The sequence below is a fragment of the Haemaphysalis longicornis genome, unplaced genomic scaffold, assembly GCF_048455015.1.
Source record: "Haemaphysalis longicornis isolate Haplotype H1 unplaced genomic scaffold, Haemaphysalis longicornis Haplotype H1 scaffold_2, whole genome shotgun sequence".
Lineage (NCBI taxonomy): Eukaryota > Metazoa > Arthropoda > Arachnida > Ixodida > Ixodidae > Haemaphysalis > Haemaphysalis longicornis.
The window spans coordinates 117,880,297-117,899,530 of NW_027526295.1; the positions used below are offsets into that span (position 1 = coordinate 117,880,297).

Consider the following 19,234-nt stretch of genomic DNA (forward strand, 5'->3'; position numbering starts at 1 on the left):
TCAGCCTAAGTCCGAAGGTGCACGGAGAAAAGAAGAGCAGCGATTTGATGGAGTTTTCAACTTACCTGCTGCCATTACACCAGTAACATTTTCTTCGTTATTTCCTCCTTTATTTACGAGCTAGTGCGCTTCTATGCGTGTTCAAAAGGGGTTTCTTTGTTGAAAGCTACAAACTAATGCAGGATGCATTTGTAGATCTTTAAAAGCCCACAAAACAAAACGCATGTATGCATAGCGGAAGTCCTAACTGCAGCATTTATTGAAAAAGTTCGATAGAAAAGGTATCTTTTATTGCATCCAGAAAGACCAGCTAATACTGACATTTCTCAGCATTTCTGAAAGTCACGCTATCATTTAAAAATCTGGGAAATTTCTCTTATTTCTGAAAGAAAGCAGCTAACATTTTAAACGCCACCTCTTATCTCTCATCTCCACCCTGAAAAAAACGAGCCCGCTCCTTCAACGAGGCTAATACGTAGGGAACTATGGGGTACAATTTAATCAGCATTGTCATTTTCGCAAAAGCTTTTGTCATATGTTGAGATTTTCTCATCGCAGATGTCTTCAAAATTGTCGATGCATTCTTGTGGAACTTCATCTTTGACACTAGGTAGGACCCAAAGCACGCACTCTGTAATAAAGTGTTTAAAAATTAATGAATGGCTTCAGTTCAACATGCTTGCATAGCATGAATATTATCCCTCCCATAAAAGGTACCGCTGGAAAAAGATTGGTTAGTACACTGGAGGAAAGAAAGCTATGTACATCAAAAACTCCTCTAGAAGCGCCACTCAAATGCATACTTCACTGCCAGTGAGACTCAGCGCCTACACCTTTTCAAGCTACCGCTGCTTGATTCATGAATCATCATGCTTGATTCATGATTTATCTTAAAAGGAATACATCGTGCACCATTTAAAAGCAGCTGCATGAGCACGACCATAAAGCTAGGCTAGAGAGAATCAAAGGCGAAATAATGCTGGTTAAATGTATCCCGTAGTGCTTAAAACATTTATACAACAACTAAAAACGTGAAAAATCATGCATACGGTCGCCATTATAAGGGAATCTTGCAACCATGCAGTTCTTTCTGTTGGTATAGTCGAACTTGACGTCATAAGGGTTCTTGCGGTCTGAAAAAAAGAGCACCAGTTGGGTGAGCAGCCATGTAGGACCCTTAAACACGCTTAGATATGTTGTTTAAGTTGTAGGAAATATTAATTTACACCCTCTCAACTTCTCAAAACAACCAAGAGATTGCTAAAATTTTGAAGATGTATAAGCCATATAAATAATAAAACAACCTATACCAGGTGCGTTTAGCGTCTCCCCTCATTAAAACATAGCAATATAAATGCATGCGTGACAGACATACCGTTTTATTGAATAAATCTTCATCTCTTAATTAGTGAGTTTCTCAAGGAAAAATCCAAATTATTCATTACGCGTGAAATACTTCTGTCAAAGGTACGTACGGACAGTATTACCCCCACACAACTTGTCCTAATAGGAAATATTTCCGGAATCGGACGAACAGCAAATAGGTTAAATTTGCAACCTGGTGAAAAACGTGAATTCTGGTAACATAAGGACGTTTTCACAATCGAACAATAGTGCTCACATCGGCGCAAACTATTATAATCGTTTCAATTGAAAAAACGAGTAACTACTATTCCATGTGCATAAAGCATGAAAATAAAAGTATTTACGTTTTCAATTCTTAATCGCCTCTGTTGACACTAAAACTACCCCTGCAAGAATCTATGCTAAAATACATGCTTTGCAAGTGTTTGGCAAAACCGACAGCACTTTCTCGCGTCTCTTTGGTTCTGTTACGATGCCACAGTTTTAATATTACCGGGGAACCCAAGCGCACGATATCTCGGCTTTTTTGGTAGAACGTTAAATTTTGGCCAAACTGTTTTTGTTGAAAAACACTTGAACGTAAGTGTCGCTTTTTGAAGCGAGAGAACATACTACCCTGAGTTTCATTATTGAAACGCTGAACTCGTTATTGCGATTATTAATTCATGACAGCGATAGTTCTTGGCATGCCGACATTTCTTTTTATTAAACAATCATGCCGAATACCAGTTTCTCGATGTTTCCAAAATGCGTCGCTGTGACTGGTAAACCAGAATTCAGTTATTGTGTATGCAACCTGCACCGAAACAAAAAATAACGCTAGTATAGTATGAAGTACTCAGTGCATAGAACAAATTATTGCGTTTGCTATCTTCGTAGCACAAGAAACATTTAGGGCATCTGACAGCTCTAGTTGGCTGTGAGGCCGATTGCTTGTCAAAAAATTCTTGGCGTTTGGAAAATGACATCCTAGCTAAACCTTCAGCTGTTCTTCTGTGTGCTAAAGTCAACTGGACACCTGTGCGTATTCTCAAACGTTACTTCTATCTGATGCGGAAGTGTACGACGCGGTACTTGAACGTAATGCTGACAGAGGCTGCGATATACAATTGCATCATTTTTATTTCCTGAATGTGGAACACGTTGGAATTAAAATTCGCTGCTGAACGGTTCATACAAATGAGGTTGCGTTCTGAAAACTTGATAGGGCCTGCCGTAATATGAACGGCCATTACGGCACGCCTGCCGTTCGGCAGGCCTGCCGAACGGCCATTGATAGGGCCTGCCGTAATATGAACGGCCCCTGAGTGTTCAAGCTTGCATGCCGAAGGAAAAGCCAGGGCAGTTTTTAATGACCCCAATTAGAGGCAGACAACAACTTTTTAAAACGCCTAGCATAAAACTCGCCAAGCTAGCATGTCAAACACGCCTTCCTTTATGAATGCGTATCAGGAAAGCTTTGCTACAGCTTCCTTCGGCTGGCACCAGTGGCCTTTTTAACCGTTTTTCCGTGAATTTGAGGGGAATTGCCTTCTTGCCGATGAAAAACCGGGGCATTCGCATAGAAGATGGCGTATGGTCTCCGGTGTGTCACAGACTTCACACGCCTCACTGTCTGCCATTCCAATCAAATGGGCGTAAGCATTTCTGAAGGTTACTCCAAGCCAGAGACGGCAAAGAACAATCGCATCAGGCCGTGGGAGGCCTATTGGAAGAGGATGCTACGCACAGGGCCACAAAAGCGCTCCTGTGCTTTTGTGGCAACAACAAACTTGCACAGCAGTCTGTAGCATAAACGACTACTCTCTATTGAGTCAATGAGCTTTATTGCCTATAGTGTCGTAACGCTGGCCACACCTCTTTACGCTCTGTCTTCACTTTTATCTTTTTTTACTGTTTTATTCTTCTTCCCGTTCTTCGCCTTCCCCACGTGTGGCATAGCACACTATAGCCACAGCCTGGTTGACATTCCTTCCTTTCCTGTACCTTTATTCCTTCCTACCTTAACTGTTTTTCATTCACTTCTACTTTCTTTTTATAATAGTTACCCATTCTTTTTGGAAGTAATGTTTAAGCGTGTTTTAATCCTGCCTTTAACGCCCAACACCTATTTTATTTATAAATTACGGTCATGTGACATACGTGCGGTGAAGTCCATACTAGGTTTTTGCTTTGTCCGTGAATTTGTAGATGGTCAATTAGAGAACCTTTTTCAATTGGGCCTATTCTGTTCTAATAGCGAAGTGTACGTTTATTTAAATTTCAATAAATTGTAATGAATACCTGAAGATTAACGCTGCTACAGGCGGTGTCAGTGTTCTGCTTCTTATGAAACAGGTGCTTAAATCTTGCAGGTGCTCTTAAGGAAGCTCGGTTAATTAGCCAGCAATTCTAACTGCGCTCATGCCATGCCTCTCCTATGTTCGAAGAATTCAAAGTTGAAAGCAGTTGGCCAAAACCTTTACTGACACTAGCCGTTTGCCAGTCGCTGCATTATAGTGAATATTTTTTTTATTGTCGGACCTTCCTCTTCCGCATGAGGAAAACACTGGTACATATCAGTTGCCATTGGGAAGACCTGCATCCGTGTCATAGATGATTAGTTACAAATCCAGTGGTAACGACGTACATTGTTTATTTACTCTTTTCTAACGTTCTTTTTTAAGCTGTGTCTCACTTGTCTGTACGTCCCTCCCAGTTCGGTCATGGTTCGGCCATTTTGTTGAAATACATGAAATGAAATGAAAATTATTTACAAACTATAGGTTGGAACAGCAGCCCGCACTGAGGATTTAAAAGCTAAACTAGTCGCAAGCCCCTGTTTTCATCAACTTAATTAGATGGTTATGACGGCCTTCAACATTTCTCTGCGAAAAGATTGTGTGTGACTGATATGAATACATAACCCACTCACTTACGCACAGGTTGACCGCAGTTTACTCCAGTGAAAGAAAAAAAATACGACACTAAACGTAAAACTCACCGCCATCAACAAAACCTTTAACATGGTCTTTCTGTTTCCCTGGCAAGTATGCTATCGTGAACGTTTCTCTGAAAAAAAGGTAGAGGCCAAATTACCACGTTAGTAAATCATGTGAGCAGGTTGTTGGGACTTCCTCTTTGTCATCCCTTGTAGCAGACGACGCTAACCATTATCATTTCATTACGCTTCACGAGCTGCCGCACGCTCATGTGGCTGCGCCGGCTCGCGCCCGCTTCTTCTTCTAGTTACCATTAAAGCCTCATCGTATCACGACGCGTCGCTCCCCTTCCTGAGCATCGCGCCGCACCTGGAGGACCCAGAGGTCCAACACAGGTAAAACAGTGCACGCATTGTATTTCAGCTGTTCAGTGGCCGTTTTCAGTAGTTGTTTATTATCAGTGCTTGTTTATGCGATCACTTCATAAAGATATGCATCTCTGCAACGATTGCTGTGAATGAACGAGAAAAACTCAAACTTCCAACAACACTTTTTTTGCTACTGCACTTACAATTTCAATTTTATAAGCACTATACAATTACTGGTCTTTTTAATACTTACTGCCCCGTTTGGCACGACAATTTGTTGAGTTAGCGAACGGTTCCAATTCGACGTAGAATAACGTTTGGCTTTTACACTACTGGCACATTTTTTGGTAAAGTCGTCCATCCATTTCTACAGAACGCAGTTTTACGCGCAAAGAGATGCTGCTTACTACAATCTAAAGCACATCACTAAAAACATTATCCAACTTGATTCACAAAAGGAACGAAGCATACAAACAAAATTACACTTCGTGGTTTACGCACTGCTCTTCAAGAAAACAACAATACACAACCGCAAAATTACGAAGTATACTTGTGCATACTTTGTATTTTTGGGTTTATACATTATTGTTTCTTTCGAACGTATTTTAGAGCGCAGTGTTGAACAGACCATTAAGCGAAAATACTGTTACGTCCGTAATAAGTTTAGCTGCAGAACGTTGGCTCTTGAGGGGGAGCGAAAACTGGTGCTGCGCCGATTGTCCAAACCGCCGAGAGGTCCCAGCTTCTTTGTTGTTGTTGGTCCAGCTTCTTTCTTCTTCTCTTCCTCGAACGTACCCGTTCTTCTTCTTCTTCAACTTGGAGGCTGGAGTTACTAGATTAGCTTAACTACATTCCACATGCGTGACACTATAGTTGCCTGGTCGGTACTGTTCAGTCTGTTGTAATTATGTTGTGCGCTGTCGAATAGAAAAATTGGTTTAATCTGCCCGCGACAGAACAGTCAGTGGCTTCAAACTTGTTTACAGCTGCCAGGGAACGGCATTATTGAAGCTTAATTCACAGCACTAAGAAGTAGGCCCATACAAAAAAAATTTCAGATACTTTATATTCGCGGACAACCCGGCCTTGATCGTTGAAATTGGAGAACACCTAGAGAAACGCTTCCGCAAGAGCATCCAGTAACCTTCAATAAAGGGTAAAGATAAATCTAAAGACATAAGACGTAACCTAAATATGCCTTGTTTAATGACACGCATATACGTTAAGCAACAGTATGCAAGAACAGGCAGAGGAGCGTATTGATCTTGAGTAAATGATCGTTAAGGGCCATGCGCAAGGAATCTGGCGTAGGGGTACTATTTTCTGGGAGGCGTTCGGCAACAACTCAGACAATGAACAACGTTTATTTGTTTATTTATTCAGGTGCCCCAAAAGGCCCTCCGAATAAGGGTAGTATATAGGGGGAGCACTCGCATACACCAAACAAACAAACAAAATCAGAAATCGTAAATATTAATAAACACAAGCAATAGGAAGTTCTCAAACACATAACTACAAAACACATAACTACAAAACCACAGTACGACAAAAAAGAAAAAGGAAAGCAATGAAAGCAGGCACACAAAGACAATTAGGTCACTTCTTTCCTTAACAAGTCTTGAAATTTTGTTATGTTAGCTTCAGTGGCAATTTGGTGTGGTAGGTCATTCCATTCTACTATTGTGTGTGGAATGAATGACTGTGCGAAAGCAAATGAATGCCAAGTGATACGCTTAACTAGGGAAAAATGATCGCGCCGTGGAAATGAACAGCGGGTGAGTAAAAGAAGTCGCCGCGAAGGCGCTCATGGTGATGCAATTTATGAAGAAGTGTTGAGCGAGCATGTTGTGGGCGAAGCGATAATGAAACCAACTCGGTCCGATTTGTTATGGCAGTGATGCTTGAATATGGTCCTCAATAAAAAAAAATAAAACGAACAGCATGGTTTTGCAGGGATTCAATATCACGTATTATATATTCTTGACTTGGATCGAAAATGGCAGAAGCATATTCTATTTTAGGGTGGATAAGAGTAAGTTGTGCTAGTTTTCTAGCGAGTGATGGTGCCTGCTTTAGGTTATGGTTTACTACGCCTAGTGTACGGTTGGCAATTGCGAGCGTCTGATTTATATGGTTATGCCACGTTACGTTTGGTTGAAAATGCACTCCAAAGTTCTTGTAAGCAGGAACTAGTTCGAGTGTAGTGTTGCTCAGCAAATATGTGGTTGAAATTCTAGTTGAAAAACGGGTTAATTACGTGCACTTTGTTTTAGGAAGGTTAAGAGTCATCAGCTAATGAGAACACCAAGCGTTTATAGTGTCAAGGTCAGTCTGAGAAGCATGGCGGTCAGCATCATTGGAAATGTTGGAATATATTACGCAATCATCGGCAAATTGCCCTACTCTGGATGTTAGACCGTTAGGTAAGTCATTAATATAAACTAGAAACTGCAAAGGGCCAAGCACACTGCCCGGGTTACCCCAGACGTCACCTGCGCCACAGAAGAATTTGAGCTGTTAAAGGATGTACATTAAATTCCGAAGGATAGAAAATCTGTTATCCATGCAAGAACGTTAGTGTGAATATTTAGACGTCTTAGTTTGAGCAGAAGTCGGTGATGAGGAACTTGATCAAAAGCTTTAGAAAATCCAAGAAAAGGCGTCACGCTGATTACTGGCGTCAAGAGATGCGTGTAAGTCATGACTAAAACCCGCGAGCTGTGTGTCACACGAGTAACTCCTGCGAAAACCGTGCTGATATTTCTACCTAATGTTGTGTTCTTCAAGGTAACAGATGATTTGGGATTGTATGATATGTTCTTATTGTTTACAGATAGTATTAGTTAATAAAATGGGCGGGTAATTTAACGCTGATGTGCGATCGTCTGATTTGAAAAATGGGACTATCTTAGCAATGCGCTAGTCATCAGGAATTGAACCATGAGATCATGACTGTGAAAAAATCGCTAATAAAATTGCAGACATGCTACACGATATATTTTGAAGATGTTTGTTGTTGAATCCCAGATGATCGGATGCTGAGAAAATATTTAGTTTGCTTAATAGCTAGTAAATACCGGCTTATTTACTATTCCTGCCGTAGGGCTATCTGGTAATATACAGTCAAACCCGGCTATAACGAACCCGGATAGAGCGAATTATGCTATATATCGAACAAAAATAATTCAGGTACGGAAATACATGGGAAACATATTCCTTATAACGAAGTTCACATCCGATATATCGAACTCTGCGCGCCTGAATGGCCGCCGAAATGCATGGTCTCGGAGCGGCGATTGAGGTGTGGATTGGCCGCGACTACGGAGCAAGAGTTGCGACTTAGACATTGCGCCTCGCACGGAGCGACATGACGCCCGACACTTTCCGTAACTGTTTCCGACGCGCGGGACTCACGACGGAACCCGCACAGTCAGCGAGTCCGGACCAAGACAGCAGCATCGGTGAACTGTGGGAAGAGCTCCCCCACATTCCCGATGATGTCGCGAGTGAAAGCCGTCCGATGCTTATAATGAAGCGCTTTCGGCAGTCAATGTGCTCCGCCAATGCTTCTTAGATTTTGGAGGACGCGGACTCGAACTGGTGCAAATAATGTTTCGTGTAGAGAATGCTATGCTAGTTGAAGCCGCCAAAACGAAAGTGAAAACGAAAATCACCGGCAATAAATGGATTATTTTGTGTATGGTAACGGCTACTTTACTGTGTTCGTTTTTACATGCGGGGATGGTGGAGTTGAGGAGGGGGACGGGGGCTCCCGCGGATTGCGAACTTGTAACGATAAGTTCGTTATAGGCGGGTTCGGCTATATCGAACTATTGGATATATCGAACTAATCGCGGTGCATATTGCAATTCGCTATAAACGGGTTTGACTGTATTTGAGGGTAATGGAAGGAACGGACTGGTATCTTCCCGAAGAACACTCATTCAAAGGGATCGTTAAAGAGCTGCGCACAGCCAGGTACTGGAATTGTTGCACCATTAGAACCGCTACGGATGATATCGGGATTGTGTCTTGTAATAATTACACGCCAGAATTTTCGTGGGTTATTCAAAAGCATGGAAGACAAGTAATGATTATAAAAATTACGGCGCGTAGATTTCAGTAGGGACTGGCATTCTTTTTCACAATTTTTTATAATTAAGCCAGGATGTCGAAAGTCGGTCTTTGTCAGCTAATCTCGAAAGCCTTTTCTTTTTATTAGGCAGGCTTCGTCACCATTAGAACGATTTGCAGTTTGTGTAGTGTAAGGGGTCTCGGATTAGAGTTTTCCGCGGTAAATATATCGTAACCACGAAGTTTCTCAGCAATGTTCGGCGATGGAAGTGATGTTTCCCGAATGGCGAGCTAGCGCAGGCTAAGTGGAATCCCTATTGTGTTCTCAAAATCATCAATATGTCAAATGGCAAAGGCTTCAGCACAATTTTTACAATGTCCTTTTAAAGGCTACCCTCATAAAAATTTTTACCAACATTGAGTTCAATGTTTGTTGACAAAAGTCGACAAAAGCTACCAACATTGAGTAGACTGTCTACTTACTGTTTATAGACTTCCTAGCAACAGCCTACCAACTTTTTGTCAACCATTGGCCACCGTGTTTGAACTGAAACGTTTCTGTAGACTTTCTACAGAAAGTTTTTTGTAGACTTTATACTCAATCGCTGTTGCTAACCGAAGCGTTTCTGACAGGATATTCGAAACGTGATGCAGTGAGAAAAGCCGGCCATTCCTAGACCGTGGTGTCAATACAGCTTAATAGAACGTCGTCATTATTGCCCTTTAAAAGATCGTTTAGTGGGAGCAAAAATGAAAAAAAAAAAAAAGAAAGCAGAAACAGATTAGGCCTCGGGAACCTCGTCTGCGAGGGTTCACATTTTGCGGAGCCACACATCCACACGCGCACTTTCGGAAACACAACACAACAAACACCCCAGCTCACAAACGTACTACATCCGAAAAACCACAAGCGCTTGCAAGAAGGACACCGACACCGACACCGCACAAATGCTAGCAGTGCACTTCATGTATATATACCCGCCAGCCGCGGGATGCCGATGTCGCGGTGAGGCGCGCCTCTCATTGCATGTTTACAAAACTACGCGTTATTATTTCCAAAATATAATACCGCGAAACACTGGAACGTAAGCAATTGCACATATCTTCATGTTTACTTTATTGTTGCAAGCTGTAACTAAACAAAACGGAAATCTGGAATGGGTTGCGCGCCGCGTTTCGGCTGCCTCCGGTGATTGACGCGTTTCTCCCGGAGGTACGCAAAGAGGGAGGGGCGCCGCTGGCGGTTGGCCGAGAGCGACCAAAACATCTGCGCCGGCCGTATTAGGTGGGCATAGCAGGCGATTTTAGATTATCGCCGTTGTTGGAGACACGTCCAGTAGTCTGTCGCGAAATATTTACTGGCATAATTCGTTCCTTTCAACCATGCATGGCACTTAGCTTGCGCAAATCAAAACACAGTGACGAGCGGTTGCGCGTGGTTGATGCCGCTGGCTGGCGCTTGTTCGGAACCGCTGAATAGTCATGTTGATCACCGTGAAGAGTGAAAGCGAGCGGGTCGTGAAGTACCAACCCGTGCGGCTGAGGGACGAACTGGTTGTTCCGAGGGAGAAACTGCACGGCTCGAGGTACGAACAGTGAAAGTTGCTCCCTTTTGCTACTTTTTTTTTTCTCGGGCTGCACAAGTGTGAAGATACATGCAGAGAGAGAGGGAGAGAGAAAGATACGTGTGTGTGTGTGTGTGTGTGAGAGAGAGAGAGAGCATGTGTGTCTGTGTGCGTACGTGCGTGCGTGCGTGCGTGCAGGCGCTCGGGCGCGCGTGTGTTTGTGTGTGTGTGTGTTTAAAACCTGATTCAAACAAAGTAATGTAATTTGGTTAAAGTCAAGTAAATAGTTTGTCCCCAAATATTGTGAACCTGTCCTGGTATTTAGCAAAAACCAATATGAATTAATTGAAATCGGACTCCAGGACGAAGGAAAAAGATGTTTGCGTTAAATTCAACTTGAGACAAAGCGTGTCAAAACACTTGTAGTGGTCATCCTACAGAAGCTCGTCAACAGACAAATGTCAACAAAAATGAGGTAGACTTTCTATATACAACCGTCAACAGACAAATGTCAACGTGAATTAAGTAGACTTTCTACATACAACAGTCAACAGACGGGTGTCAACATACATTCAGTAGACTTTTTACAGACGACTGTCAATAGAATGTAAGAGTACGTAGGATAGCAATAAAGTTGGTAGGATGTCAACAGAACGTCTACAGAATGTAAAAAAGCATTTTTGTAAGGGTAAACAGTATTTTGCACAGCTCCAGCTTAGAATGACCACGTTTCTATGTTTAATTATTTATTAGGGAGAGCCCACCCACAGCACTTAGGCTTTTTTGGTGGTACACTGGAAGGACACGGCGGCACACTGGTGAAACAAACAATGAACTATGGATACTGAATGGGAAGTGCAGGGATTCACAAACTACAGTGTAGCACCAAACAACCGCGCGCACACACGCACGCACACACAGACACACACACCTATTCTCACACACGCCCACCCGCAGGCACGCATATATGCGGACACGCCCATATACACACGCGCACACAAACGGGCAAATTGCACGTGTAAGATATGAATAGTACTGTCGTGTACATTAGCATGCACGAAGACAGGGTGTCTGAAAAAATGCAGGCATCTGCAAACTCTCATGTTCGAAACTGTTAAATGTTGGTGATATACTTGGGAATACAGATATCGCGAATTAAATTTAGAGCACGTTGATAGGTATGTACGACACATACGCGGGCTTGAACACACGCATATACGTATACAAACAAAGACGGGAACTCTGGATCCTTTATATATACTGAAATGAGGGTGCATGAAGAGCTTCAAATACTTCCATTTTTTAAGAGCACGCTTGAAAGTCTTAAAATTGCCAGAAAAGACGCCCAACAAAGCGCAAAAAATACCAATATACCCCGTTGCACACGGCATGCAGGCGACAGCATCTTTGTGGTCGTTACATGAAAGTGCATGTGAGGATGGAGTGCTCTCATTGACGCCCTTAACAGAACAGAGCGCACTACTTTCGGGCTGTCGAATTTGGAGTGGACACACTTGAACAGAAAAAATAAATCGCGGTTTGTGCCTCTGAATTGTAATTCTTCCAGGTTAAGCCGCTTGAGGATTTCTTTGTCAGCGTATGTTTCATGCGGGGTGTAGAGGCGAGAAAAGATTCGAGTGAACCTTTTTTGCGCACTTTCCGAGCGCAAAGATGACGACGCACTGATACCGTTCCAGACTGCCGATGCAAACTCCAACTTTGAATGACGAGGGCCTTATACAGGGCGGGAAAACATGATCCGCTTGACAAGTCCTTTGTTGCACGAGAGATCGCACACAGTGTTCGAAAAGATGTGCAAGTTAGGTAGTTGACATCAGATGTGATCCGAAGTTTAGAATTCTTCAAGACACCGAAGTCTCGTGTTACGGTCACTTTTTATCGTCTGGGAGTCGAGGTGGTACAAAAAGGTTAAAGGAGAAGTATTTCGATGACTGTATGTAATTGCAACGCTCTGCGAAGGATCCAGCTCTAGGTATTTGGTTTCGCACTAAAGGGAAATCACGTGGGCCGCCTCTTCGAAGCTGGGCGCAATCTACCGGTGATGCCACTCCACGGTAAACATTCATGTAGCCAGAAAACTTCAAGACAGATGAATGCTTTCTAATAAACTGCACATCATTCACAAATAAGTTAAACCGTAAAGGACCAAGAATAGAGTCCTGGGGAACCCCGGATGGCACAGAGAAGCTGCGAGACTTGGCTCCGGCGTACTTAACTAAATTTATTTTATGTGGGAGGTAGGCACTGAACAATTTGCATAAAGCAGGAGGCAGACCATACGTAGACAGCTTGCGAATGAGCGAATCATGGCTTACGCGGTCGAGGGCCTTGCTGCAGTCGAAGCAGATGGCGTCCATATGATGACGTGAAAGTACGCATCTGCTGGCGTCACTTATTAAGGAAGCAACGTTAGACTCCACAGATCTCTCAGGCATGAATCCGTGATGATTACTGTGAATCAACGGGTGTATTTTGGTCAAGAGGTAACGATTTACTACTTTTCCGAATACTTTTGAAAAATATAGTGGAGAGATTGGTCTATAGTTCCCAGGCAGCGACGCGTTTCTGGACTTACGGAGAGGAAAACGCGGGGTTTGCAATCTTCTGGAAATTGCCGCTCTGCTAGTGAAGCACAAAAAATGTGGCAGAGCAATGGGGAGAGAACGTCAGAGCATCGTTTTACAATGAAGCATGAGATATCATCAAGACTGGAGGACTTCTTGGGAGGCAAAATGCGGATGGCAGCCATGACATCCTCAACAGTTATATTGCGCGGCTTCAAAGTGGGGAGCCACTATCATGCGATGAAAAATACGCAGACGAGAAGTGAGTTGGGAATATTTCGCATACTCAGGCTGGATCGGAAGCGATTGTATCGCCATCACGCAGAGTAATCCGCTCAGGAGCATTTGTTTGGGAAATTTTGCTATCCGCCAGAAGACCCCCGGGGAAGTGGTAAGCGAACATTCCGCAAAGTCGGAAAAATGTTTTCTGTCGCGAGCGAGCAGTGCCTTCACAAGTGAACGCTGTTCTTTGAAGCTCATGCAGGTGAACGTATCGTTAGTAGCTTTCATTACCTTGTGGAGAGAGAGAGAGAGAGAGAGAGAGAGAGAGAGAGAGAGAGAGAGAGAGAGAGAGAGAGAGAGAGAGAGAGAGAGAGAGATTACTATATTTGATGCCCGAGATGGGTTCTGACGGGCAGACGACTTGGACGGTCACCCTCCCTCAGCCGTCAGCCAGGATTTCTTGAATCCTCGCGGTGGTTTCGGCCATTCGGATTGCTGTGAGTTGTGCCTCCAGTGTGGAGCTTGTGGAGTCGACGCTTTTACACAACGTGCTGCGGAGTTCTTTGCTAAACCAAAAGGAAATCACTGGCGGTGCTTAGACTTTTCGATATGTGCTCATTCATTGCTTCTTGGGCAATTTCAGTGAGCTGCTGCACCGCTGCGGCTACATTAGGCGAAGTTTTGACTCGCTCCCAATTCCTTTCGTTAAGCGCTTTGTATAGCGCATTATAATCGCAATAGGGAAAATAAAATATGCGATCTTCATTCCATGCTCATAAGCAACAGGTAATTATGCTGCGACAGAGACAGAGAAAAGTTGATGTCATAGATCGATCGAAACAACGGCTTGCTGAGCCTGCTTGAGATCGAAAGAAGTGAAGTCCTAGAAAAAAGAAGTCGGTAGAAAGCGACGTCTAGGACGTTTTCTGCGTTGTTAGGTGGTAGGGAAGCAAATCCTAATCCGGCCAATGAGAAGTTAAACAAGGGAGCTGTCTTCGAAGATTTGCCAACATTTTCTACTGGACTCCACCGCTAGCCGGGTACGTTGAAATCACCGAAAAATGAATGTTGTGCTTGCAGGGTCTAATGTTTCAGCGAGTTGCTAAAAAACGGACGGGAATGCAGGGATATGTGTCTTTCAATTAAAATGGCACGTGTCCGCTAAATAAAATCTGATGTTGAGTCATGGATATTAGTAGTGGCTGTTATTTTTCTGGCCTCCGCGATCTTTCTATTTTTTTAGAAGCGCGCTTGACATGTCTGCGGCAAAAAAGTAACATTTGATAAAAAGGGCCAAATGTAGCGATGACGCATGCCTAGATACCTACACATGCATCATTACGGCCACTCAAAGTTTGCTTACAGCCTGAAGAATATCGGATCCAATTTATAGCAATGCGGCTGTATCAAAACATGGGCGTTAAGCTTGGAATTAAATACGGTCCCTCGTACACTGTGTTTAAAATCTACGGATCTTGAACTCGATGGGACGGCTTTTTTCCGGGTCATACTGACTAGCGCCACATGTATTCATACTGGGCATTTTACAAGACATTTCTAAGGCTGCAAACTTTGTGAGCACCGAAATTAAATATCGTGAAACGTTACGAGTACTAGTATGAAGAACAGCGTTAGTGAAGTCATATAACCTACGTCAGGCTGTACTTGGAAGAACCCTCGCGTCTTTCAAGCTAGCCATAACATATCTTACGTGGTAGTCAAAACAGCTGAATTATAATGGAGCTGTCGTAAGGACATAAACTTCCAGCTACTTTTGGAAGCAGTCTTGGGAATAGAAATCGCCGTTTACGTTTAGTTAAAAATATGGTCAAAAATTGAAGCCTTGTATTCCTGCTCTGAATCAATTAAAAGGTAACAGAACACATACGCTTATCTACCCTATACATGTCTCTTGCAGGTTGAGGTGAAAGCTTTTAACAGTAGCGCTGTTGTTTGCGTTAGAAGAAAACAATACCAAGAAAAATGCTCCCCCAGCACCAGGCCCCCGGCACAACCTTCGCGGAGTGGCTTAAGCAAACAATACCGAATGCACGTGAACGTGCACCTCTTGAGGAGCGCCTGGAGTCGCTTAGGCTTGCCCGTGGGGTCGCCACGGGAGGAGCTCCCGCCTCCGTCGTCGTCGTATTCAGCGCAGCGGAACGTAACCATGGTGCGCGGTCTCTAAACGTCTCCCTCCCTTCCCCCGCAGCGCTGGATGCCATTGTGTTGTTCATGTGGCGTCGTTGTGGGCCGGTGGGAGGAGACGTAAGCGGGCTTTACTCGGTCGGTGGCGACGACGTCTTGGCGGCCGTTAATGTCGAGAGTGACAGACTTTGGTTGTCGCTCGCCGCACGAGAAAAGTGCCTACAGTTGCTCCTTCTGCTCCCTCTACTGTAGAATCCAATCACATTTTGGGGAGAAGCTAGGCCGTCCCCCAACTTGGCCGTTTCTTCAGCAATGCACCGCTAGTGCAAGCTGCGGCAATTTTTTATAGTTTGACAAAGAAAGAAACCTTCGCAGAAGTCCCCAGCCAATTTGAAAATATAGGACGTCCTAAATCTTCCGTCCTTTTTACACAAGCACAAGGTGTCAGCAAAATTTGGTTCAACAAAAATGTGCCGTTGTCTCAGGCATTCACTTCCCTGAAAAAATTCTTATGGTCAGAAATAGCAACAGTATCTTACAAAAAAACATATACAAGTACTCTGAAGTAGCCCAGCCTTGAAATGTTTGAGATATGTTAGTGAAAGTACTTAATTAACGGAAAGCTTTCGTGTGGAGATGAAGTCCTTCGTGACGAGAGTAAACGTATGATGTTATTTGCGCACGTTTGGCTTAAGCCTTCTCCACTCATTACAACAACCTTCACCAGGCTTTGTTCCACTTACGTTCCGTGTCCCTGGTCCCCGTTGAGGTTCCATATGTACTCAGCCTTCATTCCGGTCTTATCGTACTTTGATCGAGTTGCAGTCGCACACTTCATTGAAGGATCTTCGCTGGATGTTAAGACTGCGACAGCTTCAGGAAAAAGGTCGATGATCTGCAGGAACAAACGAAATCCTCGTAACAGCATATCGCAAACTCACGTTGGTTGCACAACAAAGAAATGATCTGATGCTCCTGAAAACATATCTGGAAAAGGCGGAGCAGAAACGGCGTTTCTTATTCACTCAAAACCGCAAAAGTAAAAATACGAAGTGATAAGTCATGAAGAAGCGGATTTCGTATTTTCCTCGCTTGATTTCTATCCTTTACGCGTTTTGACAACAGTAAAATTTGCCAGCCTTCAGCGTGTGCGCGGGATGTCGTGGGACAATGCAAATGCACCCCATTATTGCATATTTCAATCTCAGGTGATTGTTGGAAACTCGTCAAGCAGTTGCGTAGTATCCGGCGCGCGCAGGCAGTGAAGTGACTTATAGAAGAGGTCACTTCCAACAGAGTGAAAGCCAAGATGGGTAGTGATCAGATCCGTTGAGCTTGTGTGGCGTTCCAGGTAGGCGTCATTATACAACTCTGCGTATTGGTGAATTCCATTGCTTTTAGCACAAAGTAGACGAAGGGATAGGTTGTTATTTTTGAATAACATATTACGTTATATTGCCCGGGACAATCTCACACCGTCGGCATGTGGACATATCGGTTTTGTTATGTGTACACCGGAGCAAAATAAAAATTGACAAATCACCCGTGAGCTTCTTATGAAAGCTGTGCCGGAAGCTTTGGAGATGAGGGGTGCCGAAACCGGATATCCAGGCGTAGAAGAAAGCTGAGCCGACGTCTTCAACGGTAACACGTACCCCTATTGCCTCATCACCATTGACCGTTACTATGGCCTCTCGAAAGATCTCAAACTCATTATAATTCGTGCTGTGCGTGCTCGTTGCCGACTTTTTCTGAGCAAAAAGATATAGCGCTTTCTCTACCGTAAAGACTTTGTGATTTCGCCGTAGTATACGCGTCTTTACGTTAGAGAAAGCGCTAGATCTTTTTGCTCAGAAAACGTCAGCAACGAGCTTGCACAGCACGACTTATAATGAGTTTGGAGGCTTTCTTCACTTAGAGGCTTTCTTCACTTCGTTTAATTTCTTCTTTCTTTTCTCTCTCCCGCGTTACTTCATACTTGTACTATTCCCTCCTTCTCATCCCCGCAGAGCAGCATATAGGCGACAACATGCCGGAAGTCCTCTCTGTTTTCAAAGAGCTTTCTCTCTCGTTGTTGTTGTTTCTTCTTCAGGGCACTTGCACACTTCAGCGCTTGGTCAGGAATCGGGCGCTTTGAGTGGCAATGGCACCACTTATCAAAATTCACAAAACTGTGAATGGGAAACAAAAGTTGTACAGTAGTGCGTGTCGTGTGACACCTGAACGTTATGGCATGTGAGTAGAACCGTTGCCAATCGCCGCCAGAACCCTGGTCCTCTAAATGCTATGGCGTGTGCCGGTGTGCTTCTTGAGGTAAGTCGCGCTGTAAGCGAAGAAAAGAAAGCGATCAAGAATGTGCGTAAATGGTGTAGGAGAAACGAAGTCGAGCTAAGTCATTTGCCCGGAAAGACTAAGAAAAACTAAATAAGAAAGGAAAGAAAGAGGTGCAGATTGTAGCAATAAAAATTCATGGTGAAAAACAGCGCAAGAAACACAGGGACAAAAAAAGAAGAGCCAACGACGCACAGCGCTGAACTTGCAACTGAAAGTTTATTAGAAAGAAAACGCGTATTTATACGCAAAAACCATACTAACGAGTGAACAGATAACAGGGACAAAGCTTGTGAGTGAGAACACACTGACATCTTTAAACAGTGTGGCACGGGACGAAGTTCGGCATCCAAGAAGTTAGACAATCTGCTAGCGGATAAGAAATTGAAGTTCCTTGTCAAGTAATGGCACAGAAGGAATCCTAACGTTATTTGTAATATGGAAAGCCTCTATTATCTCTCGGGCATGCTGGTTTTTGTGTTTGGCTACTGCTTTTGTGCCCTTAAAAACAAGGAAACAGCCTTCACATTTTTTGCAGTGTTGTGCGACGTGTGAATAGTCATAACCATTCAAAGAACGCCTATTCTCCATTATTCGAATGTTAAGGCATCGGCCCGTTTGGCCGATATAAACTTGACCGCAGACAAAAGGAATCACTTGCACTACAAGGTACAAAATTTGACACATGTTTTGATCCACAACTTCCACGTGTAGTTGTGGAGCCTCCTATCTACCACGCTACATATCTTTCTTAACTTGTCGGGCGCCGAGAAAAGACGTTTACACCTTAACGGTCTGCTACATTTTTAAGCAATGGGACAACACGTGCACAAATGGCATGACCGAGATTTGGTGACATTGGGCCAGGGTGTGAAATGAACGTGAGGAACCCGAAAGTCGTTACCGGCAATCATGCCTAACACCCAGGCAGACCACGGGCAGGTATAGTTTGTGAGTATAAAAGTCTGCAAGAGACATGTACTGATCCTAAATGAGTAATTTGGGCACGCTGTTTGCGGAAGTGGTAAGTCAGCAAGCAATAAAGTAGATTCGGTAAAGGAGGAAAAGAATGATAGTGATGGTGAGAACAAATGTTGCGACAAAATTGCAACCATAATATCTTCAGATTCAGTAAACTATAACGAGAAGTATGTGTCCTGGTAATTTTTCCGCCATAAAGCACTTTCTTTTAGGTACAGTGATAACTGGTTTCTGGCATATATAATTTGTTATTGCTCTGCATAAAAAGTGCGCGCCAGTTAATTGAGCTCCGCTGAAAAAAAACTTTCTATCATCTAAAAATCAATTCCACGGTGCTCCTTGGGGTCTACTATGGTGAAAGTGTCAAGAACGAATTCCTAATCACGCTTAGGCAGAAAAAACCACTTCATTAAATCGGTTTAAATATTCAGCACGGACTTCTAAATCCCGGGCTGACTGGTGCAAAGGCAGTATTTGCCTTTGAGCTTTCTCGGTGTGCTCAGGGCTCCGAAGAACGAACGTATAGTGAACTTCGATTCCGACGACACAGTGCGTTGCCACACATGCCTAAGACATTTTTCTTGGACCAGTGACGGCTGAAGTACTGGCCTTTGCTAGAAGAGGAGGGAAGCCTCATGCAAGGGTCAATCGCTTTCAGCGCGCCGAAAGTGGCGGAA

At 43.6% G+C, this 19,234-nt stretch overlaps 1 protein-coding gene across 2 annotated transcripts in view; it reads right to left on the reverse strand.

Annotated features, from left to right (window-relative positions):
• Positions 1 to 253: 253 nt before the first annotated feature.
• Positions 254 to 19,234, reverse strand: part of LOC144167332 (uncharacterized) — a 51,043-nt gene continuing 32,062 nt past the window's right edge. For both annotated transcript variants that reach the window (XM_077696627.1, XM_077696626.1), the window contains exons 2-5: positions 15,989 to 16,140; positions 4,349 to 4,416; positions 1,050 to 1,133; positions 254 to 631 (exon numbers count right to left, since the gene is read on the reverse strand). In XM_077696627.1, coding sequence (XP_077552753.1) covers positions 498 to 631; positions 1,050 to 1,133; positions 4,349 to 4,416; positions 15,989 to 16,140 — 438 coding nt within the window. In that variant the 3' untranslated portion in view covers positions 254 to 497. The remainder of the gene's footprint in view (positions 632 to 1,049; positions 1,134 to 4,348; positions 4,417 to 15,988; positions 16,141 to 19,234) is intronic.